The sequence below is a fragment of the Staurois parvus genome, unplaced genomic scaffold, assembly GCF_062004578.1.
Source record: "Staurois parvus isolate SC_StPar_1 unplaced genomic scaffold, SC_StPar_1.0 ptg002808l, whole genome shotgun sequence".
Classification (NCBI taxonomy): domain Eukaryota; kingdom Metazoa; phylum Chordata; class Amphibia; order Anura; family Ranidae; genus Staurois; species Staurois parvus.
The window spans coordinates 2,291-26,088 of NW_028320604.1; the positions used below are offsets into that span (position 1 = coordinate 2,291).

At 51.5% G+C, this 23,798-nt stretch overlaps 1 protein-coding gene across 1 annotated transcript; it reads left to right on the forward strand.

Annotated features, from left to right (window-relative positions):
- The first annotated feature begins 467 nt into the window (after positions 1-467).
- On the forward strand, positions 468-23,560 carry HTATIP2 (HIV-1 Tat interactive protein 2). The gene is made up of 5 exons (XM_089666737.1): positions 468-656; positions 1,706-1,813; positions 16,512-16,649; positions 21,386-21,447; positions 22,793-23,560. The coding sequence occupies exons 1-5, from the start codon at positions 468-470 to the stop codon at positions 23,013-23,015; spliced, it is 720 nt and encodes a 239-aa protein (XP_089522863.1). The 3' UTR covers positions 23,016-23,560.
- The last annotated feature ends 238 nt before the right edge of the window (positions 23,561-23,798 follow it).

The following is a 23,798-nucleotide window of genomic DNA, read 5'->3' on the forward strand; positions in this document are numbered from 1 at the left end:
GGATCGAGGGCCCTGCTCCTTGGAGCTTACAATCTAGGAGGGAGGGGATGGTGGCACAGGAGGAGATAGCTGTGGGGGATGGAGTGGTAGGAAGAGTGGAGGAGGTCGGCAAGTTAGCAGGGGGTGGGGTAGGCTTCCCTGAAGAGGTGGGTTTTCAGGGTGCGCCTAAAGGAGAGGAGAGTAGGTGATAATCTGATGGGTTGAGGCAGGGAGTTCCAGAGGATGGGTGACACCCTGGAGAAGTCCTGGAGGCGGGCATGGGAGGAGGAGACCAGGGAACTAGAGAGAAGGAGGTCTTGTGAGGAGCGGAGTGTGCGTGTTGGGCGGTACTTGGATATCAGGTCGGTGATGTAGTTCGGGGCAGTATGGTGGACAGCCCCTTTAATAAGGTCGGAGCGATTCCAGTCCCCCCCCCCCCCCGCCTTCTAGAACAGCGCACTGTTTATCGTTTAATTTGCGTTTACAGGATGGCGGCCGACATCAAGACGTTGAGAGAGGAATACAGGCAGCTGAACCGATCCTGCTTCATCCTGGGTGCGTCCGGGGAGACGGGGAAGGAGCTGCTGAAAGAGATCGCGCAGAGTCGCCTGTACAGCAGAATCACGCTGATTGGACGCCGCAAGATGGACTACGAAGACGAGGCGTATAGGGATCTGGTAAGAGCCCACCGGGGGGCCACCTACCTCCCGTCCCAGACCGAAAGTTTATTGTTTTTGTTGTTGATCAAATAGATACTTTTGAACCCTTTTGCTGCCACGCCCATTTTTGACGTTTACTGCAGCGCACATTTTGTACTTTCACTTCAACTCTCTCCATCATCGCGGACTATTTGTGATCCGTATGCTGCGAGCGTTAGTAAATAGATAGGAAGGTTTATTATATTTACTTGCTTTTTGCCCTCCAGAGGACCCCCCCTCCCCCTTCTGACCAGGCCTTTTTTTGCGTTACGGCGCTGCGTTACTTTAACTGACAATTGCGCAGTCATGCAACTCGGCACTTTAAGGAGACGTCAGGGGCCTATTAGACCTCCTAATGTCACCTCCTGCACCCTGTTGAAGCTGATGAGCTCAGGTTGTGTCTGATGGCACTTCCTTGGAAAGAGCAGCCAGCCCTAACTTTCCTACCCTACAGCCCCACCTTTCTTACCATACAACTTTACCCTTTCTGTCCTACAGCCCCATCCTTCCTACCCTACATCCCTACCCTTCATACCTTACATCCCTACCCTTCATACCTTACATCCCTACCCTTCATACCTTACAGCCCTACCCTTCCTACCCTACAGCCCCACCTTTCCTACCCTACAGCCCTACCCTACAGCCCCATCCTTCCTACTTTACAGCCCCCTCACTTTCCCACCCCGTTGAAGCTGATGAGCGCAGGTTGTGATAGGGAGTTTTACAGCTCTAAACCTAGAAGGGCTTAGAGCTGACTGATTCCAGGTTCAGGTTCATATGTGTTTGAGGGAGATTTCCTTTTACCATCTGTCCTGAAACACAACAGGAAGTGGGAAGAAATCTCCCCCAAGTGAAGGGAATATCCTCTGTTCCTGTTTTGATGACAACTGTAAGATTTTGGATATCCTTCCCAAATAATGAATCTCCCTACTGGTGACAAAGACCACAACAACTCCCCCCCATCAAATATATCCTCTCTAATTTGTCACTATTGTGTGTTGTGTATTTACACCCGTCCTGTTCTGCAGGTCCAGGAGGTGGTGGATTTCGAGAAGTTGGATGATTATGCTGCAGCCTTCCAGGGACATGACGTGGGGTTCTGTTGCCTGGGGACTACAAAAGCCAAATCCGGAGAGGTGAGCGGAGAGGGACGGCCCTTGGCCGTGACAGATGATATCGGTGTAATACAAGGAGAGGTTTGATCCTTTGTGACACACAACTCCATCGATATGGAACACTCCTTATAGAAGGGGAGGGAGAAGGGCTGCTCGTGGTCAAAGGGCCACACAAATCTCATCAGAATGGCTGCTGGTGTGGAATTGTTGGCCTGGTAATCACAAAAAGGAGGGATTATGGGAAGGAATTCAAAGGTAGCCGTCATAATGGTTCTATAGTTCTACTCTTCCTGTCGTACCTGCCGTTTCTTCCTACCCTTCCTATCCTATTGCTCCATCCTTCTTATCTTACAGCTCCACCCTTCCTACCCTACAGCTCCACCCTTCCTACCCTACAGCAGTACCCTTCCTATTATACCTGCCCTATTCTTCCTACCATTCAGCCTTGCCCTTCCTACCCTACAACTTCACCCTCTCTACTCTATCCTTCCCACCCTACAGCCCTACCCCTCCCACCCTACAGCCCTACGCTTCCAACCCTACCCTACAGCTCCACCCTTCCTACCCTACAGCCCTACCCCTCCCACCCTACAGCCCTACGCTTCCAACCCTACCCTTCCTACCCTACAGCTCCACCCTTCCTACCCTACAGCCCTACCCTTCCCACCCTACAGCCCTACCCCTCCCACCCTACAGCCCTACGCTTCCAACCCTACCCTTCCTACCCTACAGCTCCACCCTTCCTACCCTACAGCCCTACCCCTCCCACCCTACAGCCCTACGCTTCCAACCCTACCCTTCCTACCCTACAGCCCTACCCTTCCCACCCTACAGCCCTACCCCTCCCACCCTACAGCCCTACGCTTCCAACCCTACCCTTCCTACCCTACAGCTCCACCCTTCCTACCCTACAGCCCTACCCTTCCTACCCTACAGCCCTACCCTTCCTACTCTACAGCAGTACCCTTCCTATTGTACCTGCCCTATTCTTCCTACCATTCAGCCTTGCCCTTCCTACCGTACAACTCCACCCTCCCTACCCTACCCTATGCACCCCACAGCTCTACCCTTCCCACCCTACCGCCCTACCCTTCTTACTCTACAGCCTTACCCTTGCTACTGTACAGTCCTACCCTTCCTGTCATACTTGCCCTATTCTTCCTACCATTCAGCCTTACCCTTCCTATCTTACAGCTCCACCTTTCCTACCCTACATCCCTACCCTTCCTACTCTACAGTCCTACCCTACTCACCCTACAGCCCTACCCTACCCACCCTACAACTCTACCCTACCCACCCTACAGCTCTACCCTACCCACCCTACAACCCTACCCTACAGCCCTACCCTTCCTACTCTACAGACCTACCCTTCCTACTCTACAGACCTACCCTTCCTACTCTACAGCCCTACCCTACCCACCCTACAGCCCTACCCTACCCACCCTACAGCCCTACCCTACCCACCCAACAGCCCTACCCTACAGCCCTACTCTTCCTATCGTATTTACCCTATTCTTCCTACCATTTCGCCTTAGCCTTCCTACCCTATAGCTTCACCCTTCCTATCTTACAGCTCCACCTTTCCTACCCTAAAACTCTACCCTTCCCAACCTACAGCCCTACCCTTCCCACCCTACAGCCCTATCCTTCCCACCCTACAGCCCTATCCTTTCTACTCTACAGCCCTACCCTTCCTACTCTACAGCCCTACCCTACCCTACCCACCCTACAGCCCTACCCTACCCACCCTACAGCCCTACCCTACCCTACCCACCCTACAGCCCTACCCTACCCACCCTACAGCCCTACCCTACCCACCCTACAGCCCTACCCTACCCTACCCACCCTACAGCCCTACCCTTCCTACTCTACAGCCCTACCCTTCCTATTGTATTTGCCCTATTCTTCCTACCATTCAGACTTACCCTTCCTGCCCTATAGCTCCACCCTTCCTATTTTACAGCTCCACCTTTCCTACCCTGAAGCTCTACAATACCCACCCTACAGCCCTCTCCTACCCTGTCCTATTCTTCTTATCTTACAGCCACACACTTCATACTGTAGAGCTCTTCTCTTCCTACCCTACATCCCTACCCTTTCTACCCTACAGCTCTACCATTCATAGCCTACAACCCTACCCTTCCTCCGATAGAGCTCCACCCTTCCTACATTAGAGCACCTCCCTTCCTACCTTAGGGTTCCACCCTTTCTACCCTACAGCCCCACCCTTCTTAACCTATGGAACAGAATAAAGCGGTACCAACTGCAATTTTCCTCTGTTGGTAGTTTAAGTGCATCAAAAGCCAAAACCTTTAGGCCTCATGCACACTGCTGCTCCTAAAGGTGAGTTTAGGAGTTTTTGGCATTTTTTTTTTTTTGTCAAAGCCTCTAAACTCAACTCAATAAAAGCCTATCTGTCCATACACACAGAGGCTTTTACCAGAGTTTAGGGGAGTTAAATGCCCCTCTACTGAGCGGAGAAGAATCGTGTTCAGGAAAGGAATGTTTTGGTTAAAAAAATGGCAAAAGTGGCAAAAACGCACCTAAGCACTAACCATGTTTTAGCATTTAGGCATTTATTCATTTCATTGGCAAGTACTCTGGCTAATGAAATAAATAAATGTCCAAGCACTAAATGCGGCTAAACACGGCTAATTGTGTTACACAGTTTTTTGAGCATTTTTCTGCTGCAACCTCTAGGGGAGTTCCAGTGTACATGTAACCTTAGTTTTTGGCTTCAGATATACTTCAGTGTACCCACGCAGGTGTAGAGGAAGGGATATAGAGTGTGTATGGTAGGGGTACCACTGAGGGCCATATTGGTGTGTGTGGGCCACTCGAACAATTACCCCTCGTGCTCCCTGAACAATACAGGCAGTATAGTGGGAAGGGCTCTGAAATATGAAAAAACAGCTGAATGCAGCCACCGCTCTGCCAGATCTTGGAAGTAGTAATGATGGAGTAGCAGAGTGCAGTCAGAGCAGCCGGTCCTTCAGATATTAGATAACAAAGGGAGCAAATCAGCTACACTGACTGATAATGAGAGATCAAAGGTCTGTCTGATATCAAACACTAAAGCTACATAGACAGTGAAAGGTGAACTTAGACCTCACCTCCAGTCTTGCACAATTGTACCGCCTTCTCCCCTTCAGTCTTCCACAGGTGTACCGGCTCCTCCCCTTCAGTCTTGCACAATTGTACCGCCTTCTCCCCTTCAGTCTTCCACAGGTGTACCGGCCCCTCCCCTTCAGTCTTGCACAGGTGTACTGTCTCCTCCCCTTTAGTCTTGCACAGGTGTACCGGCTCCTCCCCTTTAGTCTTACACAGGTGTACCGGTTCCTCCCCTTCAGCCTTGCACAGGTGTACCGGCCCCTCCCCTTCAGTCTTGCACAAGTGTACTGGCTCCTCCCCTTCAGTCTCGCAGAGGTGTACCAGCTCCTCCCCTTCAGTCTTGCACAGATGTACTGGATCCTCCCCTTCAGTCTCACACAGATGTACCGGCTCCTCCCCTTCAGTCTTGCACAGATGTACTGGATCCTCCCCTTTAGTCTTGCACAGGTATACCGGCTCCTCCCCTTCAGTCTTACACATGTGTACCGACTCCTCCCCTTCAGCCTTGCACAGGCGTACCAGCTCCTCCCCTTCAGTCTTGCACAGGTGTACCGGCTCCTCCCCTTCAGTCTTGCACAGGTGTACCGACTCTTCCCCTTCAGCCTTGCACAGGTGTACCGACTCCTCCCCTTCAGTCTTGCACAGGTGTACCGGCTCCTCCCCTTCAGTCTTGCACAAGTGTACCGGCTCCTCCCCTTCAGTCTTGCACAGGTGTAGCGGCTCGACAGCTGAGGGGAGCCCCCCCTCCCACTCCTTTACATTCTTGTCCTCAGACCCCTCCATCCTCCTTCAGGCTCCTGTCCTCAGACCCCCATTATATCACCCCCCTCCTCCTTCAGACTCATGTCCTCAGTTGCCCCTTTAAATCCCCCCTGGCTTCCTCCCCATCCTTCATAGCAGTGGTATAGCCCACTCCCCTTTCCTATCTTACACAGGGCTGAGGATGGGAGACAAAGCAGGTCCAGAGATGACATCGGGAGGCAGGACAGCGCTGAATGGAGCACTGGAGCTTCACATTTCCTGTTAACCAGCTTATGACTGGTTGCTAGGACCGCCATGTGTCCTAGAAACCGATCACCTGCTGCCTAATTTGGCAGCTCCTGCCCTCTTCCAGAACTGTCATGCCTCCCGATGTCAGCCTGTGGTAGATGTCAGTGGTGACGACAGCTGAGGGGAACAAACTGCTCCTGAATGGCAAGGCCGCAGCAGTCTGGGTTGGACAGGGACTCGGTCCGAATCCAGACCGCGGTCCACCATTTAGTGAAGCCTGCTATAGAGTGTCACTAGTGTGACAGCTGTGGGTCTTCTGGGGCTGCTGACATCACATCCAAGATGGCAGCACCCAGGAGTAGTCCTAGATGTCTACAAAAGGGAGCCTTCTACAGGTAAGGTCTGGTTCACACCATAAAGGTGCATCCGTGTGTTTGTTCATGTTCCCACGCATTTCTCAGCAGCCTTATCATTTCAAAGGGCTGCCTAACATGCAGAAAGACGTAAAAAGTACTGCAGGATTTCAGTCCTTGTCGGCGTAGTGTGTTACCAATTGTTTTCTTGGTGACTGTGGTCCCAGCTGCCTGGAGATCATTGACAAGATCCTCACGTGTAGTTCTGGGATGATTCCTCACTGTTCTCATGATCATTGACACTCCACGAGGTGAGATCTTGCATGGTGCACCAGACCTAGGGAGACTGACACTTGTTTTGTGTTTCTTCCATTTGTGAATGATTGCACCAACTGTTGTCACCTTCTCACCAAGCTGCTTGGCCATAGTTTGGTAGCCCAGTCCAGCCTTGTGTAGGTCTACCATCTTGTCCCTGACATCCTTGGACAGCTCTTTGGTCTTTGCCATGGTGGAGAGTTTGGAATCTGATGGTTTGATGTCTCCTGTGGACAGGTGTCTTTTATACAGGGAACACAATGAGATTAGCAGCACTCCCTTTAAGAGACTGCTTCTAATCTCAGCTTGTTACCTGTATGAAAGACACCTGGGAGCCAGAAATCCTGCTGAATGATAGGGGATCAAATCCTTATTTCCCTCGTGAACATGCAAATCAGTCATCATTTGTTAGACGCATTTCTGCTGAATTTGTTGTTGCTATTCTGTCTCTCAGTGTTACACCGAACATTCGATTTATAGACCGATCATTTCTTTGTGAGGAGCGAACATTCAAAATCAGGGAGTGTGTGTGTGCAGTAATTGGGTCATGGGTTCGATTCCCAACCATGGCGCCTCCTGCATGGAGTTTGCATGTTTTCCCTGTGCTTACGTGGGTTTCCTCCGGGTACTCCGGTTTCCTCCCACACTCCAAAGACATGCTGGTAGGTTAAATGGCTCCTGTATAAATTGTCCTAGTTCATCCCTGGCCATGCGGGATCTCCTGCATGGTGGGGGTTGGGGAAAGACCTGGCAACCTACCCTGTAAAAATAATTGCTAAGAGAATTCATGGAAAAAGTCGCTTCCAAGTGACGGCCCATCCAATCACCAAGGGTTGGATATGACTGAATGGATAGATAGATAGATAGATAGATAGATAGATAGATAGATAGATAGATAGATAGATAGATAGATAGATAGATAGATAGATAGATGATAGATAGATAGATAATAGACAGATAGATAGATAGATAGATTAATAGATAGATAATAGATAGATAATAGATAGATAATAGATAGATAGATAGATAGATAGATAGATAGATAATAGATAGATAATAGATAGATAGATAGATAGATAGATAGATAGATAGATATTGATTGATAGATAGATAGATATTGATTGATAGATAGATAGATATTGATTGATAGATAGATAGATAGATAGATAGATATTGATAGATAGATAGATAGATAGATAGATAGATAGATAGATAATAGAAAGATATTGATTGATAGATAGATAGATAGATAGATATTGATAGATAGATAATAGATAGATAGATAATAGATAGATAGATAATAGATAGATATTGATTGATAGATATAGATAGATGATAGATAGATATTGATTGATAGATATAGATAGATAGATAGATAGATATTGATTGATAGATATAGATAGATGATAGATAGATAGATATTGATTGATAGATATAGATAGATGATAGATAGATAGATATTGATTGATAGATATAGATAGATAGATGGATAGATAGATCAGTCCCTAACCCTCAAGGAGCGTACAATCTAAGGTCCCTAACTCACATTCATACATACACATACTAGAGACAATGAAGACGGGATCCAACTAACCTACCAGCATGTCTTTGGAGTGTGGGAGGAAACCGGAGTACTCGGAGGAAACCAACGCAGGCACAGGAAGAACGTGCAAACTCCAGGCAGGTGGTGCCGTGGTTGGGATTTAAACCAATGACCCGAGTACTGCCAGGCGGAAGTGCTAACCATTTAGCCACTGTTCTGCCCACCATGTGATTTTGTGGGCACGAACGCACCTGCATTTGCTAGATGCATGGGGGTGCATAGGGGTGTGGGAAAATCTATGCAGTTGCACCCCAAGTGGTGTGAACCAGCCCTAAATAATGTGAATTAAACAGGTTCAATACACATCCAATCGTACGGGGAGATTATTGCTGAAATGAATGATCTGGTGACAGGGTCCCTTTAAACGCGATCGGTATTGGCGAATGTATCAGCGATCATTTTAAAACACCTCTAAACCCGACAATGTAATGTGGCAGCTTCATAGATGTCGGGTACAAAAAGCACAACATGGGCTGCCCTAGGCACGTTCGTTGCCCAAAAAGAAGCTCCTGCTCCCATTTGGGCAACACGCTTCATGCAATTTGTAAAGGAGCGTTTTGATGTAACGTGGCAGCTTCATAGATCTCGGATTGAAAAAGTGCAACAAAACTCTCTTTTAATTGGACGCATTGTTTGGCGTGAAGTGCGGCGTACAGTATTTCTTTCTTTTTTTTTTCACATATATGCCGGCCATACATGGGTCAAAATTCGACTGATTTTTCATCCAAAAATCGGACCGAAGAATAATCTGACGATTTTCGTTTTCTTAGTGGGTCAATGGCTCCGGCCGATTTTCCTGGTTCCTCCCCTTTTCGGTGATCAGGCACGTTGGAAAATTTGTGAAAAATGACCGATTTTCAGCTCAATGATGGTCAAATCGTACGATCGTTTTTGCGAAAAGAATATGCGCCATGAGCCGTGACCTGGAAGGAACAGAAGTTTTGCCTGTTATATGGGGTGAACTTTATGACTCGGACGGCCGATTTTCCAAATCATTGATGGCGCCATCGGATTACCGAGTGAACGACCTTTTCGATCTTCGAATGAAAAATCATTCGGAATTTGACCCATGTATGGTCTGCATTAGGCTCTGTTCACAGCGTTCCCACTACGCTATTTTGCCATTGCGATATTCATGTGATTCTGCACGTCGTATATGGCAGCCAGGGGCGGACTGACCATTTGGAAACTCGGCCAATTCCCAAGGGCCCGGGGTCAGTAAGGGGCCCCATGAGATGCCTCTGGTACCTTTTATAGGCTTTTTTGGGTGTGCTTTGCGTGTGGGTGAGGACACAGGGGCCCCATGATCCCCTATTGCCCAAGGGCCCGGGGTCAGTAAAGGGCCCCATGAGATGCCTCTGGTACCTTTTTATAGGCTTTTTTGGGTGTGCTTTGCGTGTGGGTGAGGACACAGGGGCCCCATGATCCCCTATTGCCCAAGGGCCCGGGGTCAGTAAAGGGCCCCATGAGATGCCTCTGGTACCTTTTTATAGGCTTTTTTGGGGGTGCTTTGAGTGTGGGTGAGGACACAGGGGCCCCATGATCCCCTATTGCCCGGGGGCCCGCGGTCAGTAAAGGGCCCCATGAGATGCCTTTGGTACCTTTTATAGGCTTTTTTGGGTGTGCTTTGCGTGTGGGTGAGGACACAGGGACCCCATGATCCCCTATTGCCCAAGGGCCCGTGGTCAGTAAAGGGCCCCATGAGATGCCTCTGGTACCTTTTATAGGCTTTTTTGGGGGTGCTTTGGGTTTAAGTGAGGACACAGAGGCCCCATGATCCCCTATTGCCTGGGGGCCCCATGAGTTGTCAGTCCGCCCCTGATGGCAGCCCATTGGCTTGAATTGGCTGCCCTAGGCACGTTCGTTGCCCAAAAAGAAGCTCCTGCTCCCATTTGGGCAACACGCTTCATGCAATTTGTAAAGGAGCGTTTTGATGTAATGTGGCAGCTTCATAGATCTCGGATAGAAAAAGCGCAACAAAACTCTTTTAATTGGGCGCATTGTTTGGCGTGAAGTGCGGCGTACGATATTTTTTTCTTCTTTTTTTTTCGGCGCGTCTAACCCATTGTGTAGGATCCGTACCGTCTGCTGCAGCGCGGTGGAAGGATTCGGAGCGATGGAGAAGCCGAATGCCCGCACATCACTTCTATCGGACACAAAGGTGCGGACATTTCGTCAGGCGGCGTCCATTGTCGGGGAATGATAGGTTAAAGGTGGCGGGACCCCAAGCTTCTCCCCTGCCCGTCCCTCAAGGAGGACTTTGTCATTGCCAAGTGAGTCCGGTGAATAGAGGGACGCCGGCTTGTGATGGCATTCAGCTGAGCTGACGGGCTAATCACCTCGGGGAAGGGAGCGGCGGGTATTTGTGTCACTTTAATTTCCCGCAGACAATGGAGGATGGCTGGGGCTCCATTAAGCCGCATTTAATGCAGAAGTAAAGCCGGGGAAATTAGAGGCTCGCTTTAATCAAATTACACCTTGGCCAGCCAAGAGGTTGCCAGGCGGCAGCGTGGGTAGCGCGGCTCCCGATTGGCCAGCTGGACAAAGCTGTGCAGGAATTTTCGTACGAGTGTGAGAATCGCGGTGGACAAAACTGCGGCGTCCCCGGAGGCCGGTCCCCTGAGAGGTAACAAAATAATCAGAGAATTGTATTGGCACAAATGATTTGAAGGATAATAAACAGTCCTGCGTTCCCATGGAAGGAAATGTATACAATGTATCGATGGAGGGAAATGGGTACAATGTATCACTGGAAAGAAATGAATACAATGTACCAATGGAAGGAAATGGATACAATGTATCTATGGAAAGAAATGGGCACAATGTATCAATGGAACGAATTGAACACAGTGTATTGATGGAAGGAAATGGATACAATGTATCGCTGGAAGGAAATGGATACAATGTATCCATGGAAGGAATTGGGTATCAATGGAAGGAAATGGATACAATGTATCGATGGAAGGAAATGGGTACAATGTATCGATGGAAGGAAATGGGTACAATGTATCGATGGAAGGAAATGGGTACAATGTATCGATGGAAGGAAATGGATACAATGTATCGATGGAAAGAAATGGGTACACTGTATAGATGGAAAGAAATGGATACAATGGATCAATGGAAGGAAATGGATACAATGTATCGATGGAAGGAAATGGGTACAATGTATTGATGGAAGGAAATGGATCAATGGAAGGAAATGGATACAATGTATCGATGGAAGGAAATGGGTACAATGTATCGATGGAAGGAAATGGATACAATGTATCGGTGTAAGGAATTGGTTACAATGTATCCATGGAAGGAAATGGTTACAATGTAGCCATGGAAGGAAATGGATACATTGTATCCATGGAAGGAATTGGACAAAGTGTATTGATGGATTGAATTGGATACAATGTATCAATGGAAGGAAATGGATACAATGTATCAATGGAAGGAAATGGATACAATGTATCAATGGAAGGAATTGGATATTGGACTTTTTGGTGATTGGGCATGTTGGAAATTTCATGAAAAACGACCGATTTTCGACTCAATGATGGTCAAATCGTACGATCGTTTTTCCGAAAAGTATATGCGCATGAGCCGTGACCTGGAAGGAACAGAAGCCTGATGTGCGCTTGCAGTGCATTTCCAAGACACAAGGCAAAGATTGCCTTTTCTGCAGTTTGCCGCACAATCATAAACTCTGAGATGTGAATGGCGCCTCAATGCTCACCTCTGGACTTAAAAAAAATGCTTTGAAATGTGGCACGTGTCGTGTGACAAAATGCAAGTGCAAAATCACTCCTGGCTCAGGGCCCAAAGTTTGGGCCCCTAGGCCCCTTGGCAGCCCTCAACCCCAACAGTGCTGTCCAACGTCCACACTGTGCTTCCAGGCCCCCTGTGAGCCCTCAACCCCACCAGTGCTGCCCGACCCTCCACAGTGCCCCTAGGCCCCCTGAGATCCCTCAACCTCAGCAGTGCTGTCCACCCCCCCCCCCCATGCTTCCAGGTCCCCCGAGAGCCCTCAATGCCAACAGTGCTGTCCAGCCCCCCACTGTGCCATCAGGCCCCCTGAGAGCCCTCAACCCCAACAGTGCAGTCCAACCCCCCACTGTGCTTCCAGGTCCCCTGAGAGCCCTCAATGCCAACAGTGCTGTCCAGTTCCTCACTGTGCCCTCAGGCCCCCTGAGAGCCCTCAACCCCAACAGTACTGTCCAGTTCCTCACTGTGCCCTCAGGCCTCCTGAGAGCCCTCAACCCCAACAGTACTGTCCGACCCTCCACAGTGCCCCTAGGCCTCTTGAGAGACCTCAACAGTGCTGTCCAACCCCCCCACTGTGCCCTCAGGCTCCCTGAGAGCCCTCAACCCCACCAGTGCTGTCCAACCCTCCACAGTGCTCCTTGGCCCCTTGAGAGCACTCAACCCCACCAGTGCTGTCCAACCCTCCACAGTGCTCCTTGGCCCCTTGAGAGCCCTCAACCCCACCAGTGCTGTCCAACCCTCCACAGTGCCCCTAGGCCCCTTGAGAGCCCTCAACCCCAACAGTGCTATCCAACCCCCCCCCCACTGTGCTTCCAGGTCCCCTGAGAGCCCTCAACCCCATCAGTGCAGTCCAACCCTCCACAGTGCCCCTAGGCCCCTTGAGAGCCCTCTACCGCACCAGTGCTGTCCAACCCCCCACTGTACCCCTAGCCCCCCTGCTAGCCTTCATCCCCAGCAGTGTTGTCCAACCCTCCCACTGTGCTTTCAGGTCCCCTGAGAGCCCTCAATGCCAGCAGTGCTGTCCAACCCCCCCCCCCCACTATGCTTCCAGGTCTTCTGAGAGCCCTCAATGCCAACAGTGCTGTCCAGCCCCCCACTGTGCCCTCAGGTTCCCTGAGAGCCCTCAACCCCAACAGTGCAGTGCCCACCAGCCTCCTGTAGTGCCTTCCATAGTGCCCCCCAATCTCCCAACAGTGTCCTACCGATCAGAATTAAAGCCATCTAAAGAAAGCAAGATTCAGGAACACTCACGGCAAACCGGTTCTTTATTTGCAACAAAACACGGGCTGAGAACCGTTCCATTTATCCAGCCAATGACCGTTTTCCACGCCATCTACGCGCTTTGCTTATTGCGCAGGAGACGATCCTTGGCAAGATAAACTCTCCATTGTTTTTAGCCTTTGTTTGGCTGCAAATGAAGAAACAGGACGCTGTGAGTGCTCCCGGATCTATTTTCTTCCAATTGTTCGAATTGTTCTTTTCACACTCCATCCAAAACCAAGATAAAATATTGGCGTCAGATACAGTTTAATGCAAATGGTTTGTAATTCTTCTTGAAATTTGTAAATTGACATTATTTTCCAATAAGCTCCAACACAGCAGAAACTCTCTCTTGAGCCCTGGGCCGCTGCCCCTCCTGCCCACCCCTTGTCCTGGTCCTGATACCAGGGTTCTATCAGAATTCTGGGGTATAAATGGTGGACCATTAACTGAGCTTTTTAATCATCTTCTTCTTCCAATGGGAGACGTTCCTCATTACCGGCAGACAGTTGTGCCTGTTGACATGAAGGGTAGCAAGCGGGGGCGGACTGACCATTTGGAAACTCAGGCACTGCTCGAGGGCTCGGGGTCAGTAGGGGGCCCCATGAGGTGCCCCTGGTACGTTTTTCATAGGCTTTTTTGAGTTTGGGCAAGGACACAGGGGCCCCATGATCCTCTATTGCCCGGGGGCCCCATGAGTTGTCAGTCCGCCCCCGGTAGCGAGGAAGAAGCTGACAACTACAGGCCAGTAAGTTTAACATCGATAGAAGTAACATTAATGGAATATTTCCTGAAAAAGTGAATTTTAAAAACACCGAATGATACAAAGCAGCATGGCTTTCCTGATGTCAGAATAATCAGGTTGAATGTGTTGGAACAGGGTGGTGCTTTGGACAAAGTCTGAAATAAATCTTGAATTCAACAAATGCTTTGATACAATTCCACATAATATGTACATAAAGATTTCTAAGTGCGCACTTAAAGCAACATTAAACCTTCAGGGGTTTTTTTTGTTCTTTTTTTAGTTAAAATAAAAAAAAATTGTATACTTTCCTGCTCTGTGCAGCGGTATTGCACAGAGAAGCCCAGATCCTCCTCTTCTGGGGTCCCCTGCTGGCGCTACAGGTTCCTCCTATTCGGTGGGTGCTTCCAAGGAAAGCCGCTTTCCATGGGGGCACCAGTGTGGGCTTGCTCCCGAGGCAGTTTGTCTGTATCCATTGACATGGACGGGCGGCTTGGCTCTGCCCCTGCTGGCTCAGCACGGCATTTGATTGACAGCAGCGGGAGCCATTCTGCCCCGGGAGGAGGGAGACAGCTGCAGGAGGGGTCACCAGAAAGAGGAAGGAGGTCCTGATTCCTCTATATAGATCTTTATATCACTAGAGGGGTCACCGGCAGGAGGAAGGAGGTCCTGATTCATCTATATAGATCTTTATATCACTAGAGGGGTCACCGGCAGGAGGAAGGAGGTCCTGATTCCTCTATATAGATCTTTATGTCACTAGAGGGGTCACCAGAAAGAGGAAGGAGGTCCTGATTCCTCTATATAGATCTTTATATCACTAGAGAGGTCACTGGCAGGAGGAAGGAGGTCCTGATTCCTCTATATAGATCTTTATATCACTAGGGGGGTCACCGGCAGGAGGAAGGAGGTCCTGATTCCTGTATATAGATCTTTATATCACTAGAGGGGTCACCGGCAGGAGGAAGGAGGTCCTGATTCCTCTATATAGATCTTTATATCACTAGGGGGGTCACCGGCAGGAGGAAGGAGGTCCTGATTCCTGTATATAGATCTTTATATCACTAGAGGGGTCACCGGCAGGAGGAAGGAGGTCCTGATTCCTCTATATAGATCTTTATATCACTAGGGGGGTCACCGGCAGGAGGAAGGAGGTCCCGATTCCTCTATATAGATCTTTATATCACTAGAGGGGTCACCGGCAGGAGGAAGGAGGTCCCGATTCCTCTATATAGATCTTTATATCATTAGAGGGGTCACCGGCAGGAGGAAGGAGGTCCCAATTCCTCTATATAGATCTTTATATCACTAGAGGGGTCACCAGGAGGAGGAAGGAGGTCCTGATTCCTCTATATAGATCCTATCACTAGAGGGGTCACCAGCAGGAGGAAGGAGGTCCTGATTCCTCTATATAGATCTTTATATCACTAGAGGGGTCACCGGCAGGAGGGAGAAGGTCCCGATTCCTCTATATAAATCTTATATCACTAGAGGGGTCACCGGCAGGAGGAAGGAGGTCCTGATTCCTCTATATAGATCTTTATGTCAGTAGAGGGGTCACCGGCAGGAGGAAGGAGGTCCCGATTCCTCTATATAAATCTTATATCACTAGAGGGGTCACCGGCAGGAGGAAGGAGGTCCCGATTCCTCTATATAGATCTTTATATCACTAGAGGGGTCACCGGCAGGAGGAAGGAGGTCCCGATTCCTCTATATAGATCATTATATCACTAGAGGGGTCACCGGCAGGAGGAAGGAGGTCCCGATTCCTCTATATAGATCTTTATATCATTAGAGGGGTCACCGGCAGGAGGGAGGAGGTCCCGATTCCTCTATATAGATCTTTATATCACTAGAGGGGTCACCGGCAGGAGGGGGGAGGTCCCGATTCCTCTATATAGATCTTTATATCACTAGAGGGGTCACCAGGAGGAGGAAGGAGGTCCTGATTCCTCTATATAGATCCTATCACTAGAGGGGTCACCGGCAGGAGGAAGGAGGTCCCGATTCCTCTATATAGATCTTTATATCACTAGAGGGGTCACCGGCAGGAGGAAGGAGGTCCCGATTCCTCTATATAGATCTTTATATCACTAGAGGGGTCACCAGGAGGAGGGAGAAGGTCCCGATTCCTCCATATAGATCTTTATATCACTAGAGGGATCATCGGCTGGAGGAAGGAGGTCCTGATTCCTCTATATAGATCTTTATATCACTAGGGGGGTCACCGGCAGGAGGAAGGAGGTCCTGATTCATCTATATAGATCTGTATATCACTAGAGGGGTCACCAGGAGGAGGAAGGAGGTCCTGATTCCTCTATATAGATCTGTATATCACTAGAGGGGTCACCGGCAGGAGGAAGGAGGTCCCGATTCCTCTATATAGATCTTTATATCACTAGAGAGGTCTCTGGCAGGAGGATGGAGGTTCCGGAGAGATCAGACTACATGCATGGATATATTTTCACTCCTTTCTAGGTTTACTATTAGTAGAAGCAACATCTTCAGCTAAGGGGGGATGGGGCTCAAATCTGACAGGCAATCCCACCATGGCAGAATATTTCAGTAATGTATTTTTTTCTTTTCCTCCAGGCTGGCTTTATCCGGGTGGATCACGACTACGTGGTGAAGTCTGCACAGCTGGCGAAGTCGGGGGGCTGCAAACACTTCAATCTGGAATCTTCCAAGGGAGCCAACAAACAGAGCAGCTTCCTCTACATCCGAGTGAAGGTCAGCTGACGGCGAACCAACCAATGCCGTTTCATGAAATTTTAGGGGACTTAACCCCTTCCCACCGACAGTATGCATGTACTTGTATCTACGCATACAGCCAGCATCACCGTCATGGGCTGGGAGCATGCTCAGTTGTGCACCCCTAGCACTGTGACCACATCACTGGTGACAACTGGGAGCAGGTAGGACAGGGTCTTGATCACATGTTCAGTGTGATAGCCAATCACAGTGATTGGTAAACCATCTACTGCCCCCCCCCCCCCCCCACATTTTAAAATCCCCTTAAAGGGCCGGCTGTCACTGGCAGAAAGGGATTAAGTCGGAGTTCCATTCATCCATTCACCCTGTAAAAAAGTAAAAGTCAGCAGCTACAAAAACTGTATCTGCTGACTTTTAAAAAGCAGCCACTCACCTGTCCCACGATCCCGCGTTGCCCCCGCCGCAGCCCGTTTCACCGGCCGTCCTGTATTCCAGGAGGCCGGCATCCTCAGTGTGGGCACCTGGCTGTGACAGCTTGCGGCTTCACAGCCGGGTACCCTCTGCGCATGCGCATGTGTCTTCTGGGACCTGTCACATGTCCCACAAGACTTCGGGGAGGGAGGGTAGGAGGACAACTTCCGCTTCTGAGCGCCTAGGTGATCCCAGCAGAAGCGGGTAACTGCCAAATTCGGGTACCTGCCCTCCCCCCCTCCCCAAAGGTGCCAATCCTTAATGGGGAGCGGGGGACAACGGCTTAAAATGGAACTTCCCCTTTTGGGAGGAACTCCGCTTTAACCACTTTTTCTGCTGGGACAATTCTTTTTTTCATTTTTCGCAAACATGTCCAAAAGGGCATTATACTTTCATCACTTCCAGTCCGGACACTTCCCCCCCCTTCCAGTCCGGACACTTCCCCCCCTTCCAGTCCGGACACTTCCCCCCCCTTCCAGTCCGGACGCTTTCCCCCCCTTCCAGTCCGGACGCTTTCCCCCCCTTCCAGTCCGGACGCTTTCCCCCCCTTCCAGTCCGGACGCTTTCCCCCCCTTCCTGTCCGGACGCTTTCCCCCCTTCCTGTCCGGACACTTTCCCCCCCTTCCTGTCCGGACGCTTTCACCCCCCCTTCCAGTCCGGACGCTTTCACCCCCCCTTCCAGTCCGGACACTTTCACCCCCCCTTCCAGTCCGGACACTTTCACCCCCCCTTCCAGTCCGGACACTTTCACCCCCCCTTCCAGTCCGGACACTTTCACCCCCCCTTCCAGTCCGGACACTTTCACCCCCCCCCCCTCCAGTCCGGACACTTTCACCCCCCCTTCCAGTCCGGACACTTTCACCCCCCCTTCCAGTCCGGACACTTTCCCCCCCTTCCAGTCCGGACACTTTCCCCCCCTTCCAGTCCGGACACTTTCCCCCCCCCCTCCAGTCCGGACACTTTCCCCCCCCCCTCCAGTCCGGACACTTCCTCCCCCCTTCCAGTCCGGACACTTCCCCCCCCCTTCCAGTCCGGACACTTTCACCCCCCCTTCCAGTCCGGACACTTTCACCCCCCCTTCCAGTCCGGACACTTTCACCCCCCCTTCCAGTCCGGACACTTTCACCCCCCCCCCTCCAGTCCGGACACTTTCACCCCCCCTCCAGTCCGGACACTTTCACCCTCCCTTCCAGTCCGGACACTTCCTCCCCCCCCTCCAGTCCGGACACTTTCCCCCCCTTCCAGTCCGGACACTTTCCCCCCCTTCCAGTCCGGACACTTTCCCCCCCCCCTCCAGTCCGGACACTTTCCCCCCCCCTCCAGTCCGGACACTTCCCCCCCCCCCTCCAGTCCGGACACTTCCTCCCCCCTTCCAGTCCGGACACTTTCACCCCCCCTTCCAGTCTGGACACTTTCACCCCCCCCCCTCCAGTCCGGACACTTTCACCCCCCCTTCCAGTCCGGACACTTTCACCCCCCCTTCCAGTCCGGACACTCCCCCCCCCCCTCCAGTCCGGACACTTTCCCCCCCTTCCAGTCCGGACACTTTCCCCCCCCCCTCCAGTCCGGACACTTTCCCCCCCCCCCCTCCAGTCCGGACACTTCCTCCCCCCCCTCCAGTCCGGACACTTTCCCCCCTTCCAGTCCGGACACTTTCCCCCCCTTCCAGTCCGGACACTTCCCCCCCCCCCCTCCAGTCCGGACACTTCCCCCCCCCCCTCCAGTCCGGACACTTCCCCCCCCCCCCCCCTCCAGTCCGGACACTCCCCCCCCCCCCCCTCCAGTCCGGACACTTCCCCCCCCCCCTCCAGTCCGGACACTTCCCCCCCCCCCTCCAGTCCGGACACTTTCCCCCCCCCCCCCCCGTCCAGTCCGGACACTTTCCCCCCCTTCCAGTCCGGACACTCCCCCCCCCCCCCTCCAGTCCGGACACTCCCCCCCCCCCCCCCCCTCCAGTCCGGACACTTTCCCCCCCCCCTCCAGTCCGGACACTTCCCCCCCCCCCCCCCCCCTCCAGTCCGGACACTTTCCCCCCCTTCCAGTCCGGACACTTCCCCCCCCTCCAGTCCAGACACTTTCCCACCCTTCCAGTCCGGACACTTCCCCCCCCCCCCTTCCAGTCCGGACACTTCCCCCCCCCCCCCTTCCAGTCCGGACACTTTCCCCCCCCCCTTCCAGTCTGGACACTTTCCCCCCCCCCCTTCCAGTCTGGACACTTTCCCCCCCCCCTTCCAGTCTGGACACTTTCCCCCCCCCCCTTCCAGTCTGGACACTTTCCCCCCCCCCCTTCCAGTCCGGACACTTTCCCCCCCTTCCAGTCCGGACACTTTCCCTCCCTTCCAGTCCGGACACTTTCCCCCCCTTCCAGTCCGGACACTTTCCCTCCCTTCCAGTCCGGACACTTTCCCCCCCTTCCAGTCCGGACACTTCCCCCCCCCCCCTCCAGTCCAGACACTTTCCCCCCCTTCCAGTCCGGACACTTCCCCCCCCCCTTCCAGTCCGGACACTTTCCCTCCCTTCCTTTCCAGGCCAATTTTCAGCTTTCAGCACTGTCACACTTTGAATAACAATTGCGCGGTCATGCAACACTGTACCCATATGAATTTTTAGCATTTTTTTGAGACAGATAAAGCTTTATTTTGGTGGTATTTATTCACCGCTGGGATTTTTAATTTGTTTTGCTATGTAAATGAAAAAGTCCCAAAATTTTGAAAAAAAGTGTTTTTCTTATAACATTTTGCAAATAAATAATATTTCATCATAAATCTTGGCCAAAATATATTCCGTTATCTTTTTAGTAACAAAAAAAATAAACCAAATTAGTTTATAACCAAAAATTATAATTTTTAAACTTTTTTTTTTACATTTTCTTTTTTTTATATTATTTATTTATTTTTATATACTGTCACCTGTCACCATGGTGACACTGTACTACTTGTGGGGGGTGATAAAGATTTTTTTTTTTTTTTTTTACACTGATTGCTTTTACACCCATAAAGGCTGTAAAAGCAATCATTTTTCTTTCTCTCTGGCTGCATTCTTGCAGTCATTGAGAACTACTGTGTGAGCTGTGATTGGTCACAGCTTGTCACATGGTACAAGGCTGTTGTGAATGGCCCTGTACCATGTGACCTCTGTGATCATTCACAGATTTCACACGTAGTAAGCAATGATGTCAGAAGTGACATCTTGCTTACTATTCTGCATGTGATCACTGATTGGCCAATCAGTGATCACACGATCGGGACCTCGCACAGAGGTCCCGTACGACGATCGGTGTTCCACTGTGTCCGGAGGACACAGCGGGCACTGGATTGTGGTGCTGCGCGCTCCCAGGGAGCGCGCACAAACAGGAGTCGGGGAGGCCGTTTATAAACAACCACCCACCCCTGCACTGCCACTGTCCGGCGGCCCCGTAGAATAAAATGGTGGCAGCTGCAAGTTTTTAAAAAAAATGTTCATGTTGCACGACATTTGCACAATTAATTATCAATGCATATTTTCAGAGAAAAAAAAAAAACCTAAAAATGAATTTTAGTGCACGCAAGCGTTATATAATATCTGGTTGGAATACTAATAAAAGATGGAAGTTGCATCAAGTAAATAGATACCAAACATGTCAAGCCTTAAAAGGACATGCACCGGTGAAAGGGAGCAAAACATCAGTACCCAAAATGCTTCATAGGCAACACTTTATAAACCTTTACAGGTTATCAGTTTAGAGGTAACCGTGAATTATGGCGCTAGAATGATCGCTCTCACGTGGGTGTGCGCAGTGCTGCCTCTACAAACGTTTTACTTTTTTTTTTTCTCCTGCCAGGCACGGGGTATTATTCTTGGAGGGTGCAGGGAGCCAAGCACAGGGTATTAATCTTGGAGGGTGCAGGGAGCCAGGCACGGGGTATTAATCTTGGAGGGTGCAGGGAGCCAGGCACGGGGGATTAATCTTGCAGGGTGCAGGAAGCCAGGCACGGGGTATTAATCTTGGAGGGTGCAGGGAGCCAGGCACGGGGTATTAATCTTGGAGGGTGCAGGAAGCCAGGCACAGGGTATTAATCTTGGAGGGTGCAGGGAGCCAGGCACGGGGTATTAATCTTGGAGGGTGCAGGGAGCCAGGCACGGGGTATTAATCTTGGAGGGTGCAGGGAGCCAGGCATGGGGTATTAATCTTGGAGGGTGCAGGGAGCCAGGCACGGGGTATTAATCTTGGAGGGTGCAGGGAGCCAGGCACGGGGTATTAATCTTCATAACTGACATTCATATATTTCCTCTCCTGTTATCAGGGAGAAGTCGAAGCTGAAATAGAAGAAATGGGATTTGATCGATACACCATCTTCAGGCCAGCGTGAGTATAAATCTCCCACACCAACTTATAGGCAATCAGCACTGTTGGGGGAGGGGGGAGCTGAGCTGCTGAGTCGATACTGGGGGGGGAGCTGGGCTGCTGAGTCACTGCTGGGAGGGGGGAGCTGGGCTGCTGAGTCACTGCTGGGGGGGGGAAGCTGGGCTGCTGAGTCACTGCTGGGGGGGGGGAGCTGAGCTGCTGAGTCACTGATGGAAGGGGAAGCTGAGCTGCTGAGTAACTGCTGGGAGGGGGAGCTGAGCTGCTGAGTCACTACTGGGAGGGGGAGCTGAGCTGCTGAGTCACTACCTATGGGAGGAGGAACTGAGCTGCTGAGTCCATGCTGGGAGGGGTAGCTGGGCTGCTGAGTCACTGCTTGGGGGGGATGCTGAGCTGCTGAGTGACTGCTGGGAGGGGGAAGCTGAGCTGCTGAGTCACTGCTGGGAGGGGGGGAGCTGAGTTGCTGAGTCACTTCTGAAGGGAGGGTAGCTGCGCTGTAGAGTCACTGCTGGGAGGGGGAAGCTGCGCTGCGAAGTCAATTATGGTGGGAGGAAGGGGGGACGACTGAGCTTCTGGGTCAGTGCTTGGGTTGGGGGAACTAAGCAACTGGTTCCTTTCTGGGAGGTGGGATTTGAGCTGCTGAGACACTACTGGTAAAGGTAGCTGAGCTGCTGGGGTGGGGGGGACAGCTGAGCTGCTGAGCTACTGCCGAGGGGGGGGGGGGGGGGGGCTGAGCTGCTGAGTCACTGCTGGGGGGGGCTGAGCTTCTAAGTCAGTGCTGGGTTGGGGAACTAAGCAACTAAGCTCCTGAATCCTTTCTGGAAGGGGCGATCTGAGCTGCTGAGACACTACTGGTAGGGGAGGTTGAGCTGCTGATGGGGGGCAGCTGAGCGTCTGAGTCACTGCTGGTAGGAGGGAGTTGAGCTGCTGAGAAACTTGGGAGGAGAAGCTGAGCTGCTGAAATACTACCATGAGGGGGAAACTAAGCAGTTCAGTCACTGCTGGGAGGGGGAGCTGAGCTGCTGAGACACTTTGGGGGAAAAGTAAGGGGGAGCAGAGCTGCCGAGTCACTGCTGGGAAGGGGAGCAGAGCTGCAGAGTCACTGCTGGGAGGGGAACTGAGCTGCCGAGTCACTGCTGGGAGGGGGAGCTGAGCTGCCGAGTCACTGCTGGGAGGGGGAGCTGAGCTGCCGAGTCACTGCTGGGAGGAGGAGCTGAACTGATGAATCACTGCTGGGAGGGGGAGCTGAGCTGCCGAGTCACTGATCGGAGGGGGAGCTCAGATTGCTACTTGAAGGACTACAATGCCTCCATAATACCCATAGCATGCCCTCTTCCTCTTTGTACAGCGTCCTCCTTTGTGACCGACAAGAGTCTCGCCCAGCCGAGTGGTTCATCAGGAAGATGATGGCCCCCATATCCTACATGTTCCCTACGGCCTACTCCGTGCCCATCACCACCCTGGTGAAAGCCATGCTGAATAACGCCGCCATCCCGAGCGATAAGAAGGTGGAGCTGCTGGAAAACAAAGCCATTCACAACCTGGGGAAACTGGGCGAGGGCAAGGGCTAAAAGTCACAAGCCGCGCCGCAGCACAGGATTGTGGGTAGACCTACTGCCATCGACCACACTGAGGCATTATGGGTACAGGTCTAGTCAGCGTGACATTTGAGGGTTCTGGCTACACGGGGCCTGGTGGTGCCCCGAGAACACTTTTTTAAAATATTGATGCCCTTTTTTGTACAAGCTCCGCCCCTTGTGGGTTTGTTTTAGGAAGCTTGCCGTCTGCTTCTATTAAAGGACAAGAGAAACCAAAGATGGCTTCATGACTGAACTGCAGGGAGTCTTCTGACTCCTCTAAGTAACCCTTCCTCCTACTTTCATTTGCAAAGTTTGGTCCACGAATGTCCAGAGGTGGTCAGGAGAGGCAAAAAAAAAGACTATTGATAGTGTCACAACAAGGCCCTTGAGCACCGACATCAAAAAGGCCCAAGTACCCCCCCCCCCACCCCTCAGTGCGACACCCTCCCCCCACCCCCCAGCTATGAGCTACTTCAGCAGCTTAGGCTGCAGGCCCAGGGTAGCTGACTCTTCTGCCTATCCCTTGGCCTAGCCCTGCTGCAACCCCTCTCAGTGCTGCTTTCCCCCCTACACCCCTCAGTGCTACAGCCTCCCCCCTACACCCCTCAGTGCTACAGCCTCCCCCCTACACCCCTCAGTGCTACACCCTCCCCCCTACACCCCTCAGTGCTACACCCTCCCCCTACACCCCTCAGTGCTACTTTTCCCCCCTACACCCCTCAGTGCTGCACCCTCCCCCCTACACCCCTCAGTGCTACACCCTCCCTCCTACAT

Coding starts and splice junctions, on each gene's coding strand:
- HTATIP2 (XM_089666737.1), top strand. CDS start 468: ATGGCGGCCGACATCAAGACGTTGAGAGAGGAATACAGGCAGCTGAAC. Junction 1,814..16,511: donor CAAAAGCCAAATCCGGAGAG/GTGAGCGGAGAG, acceptor CTTTTCCTCCAG/GCTGGCTTTATCCGGGTGGA. Junction 16,650..21,385: donor TCCTCTACATCCGAGTGAAG/GTCAGCTGACGG, acceptor TCCTGTTATCAG/GGAGAAGTCGAAGCTGAAAT.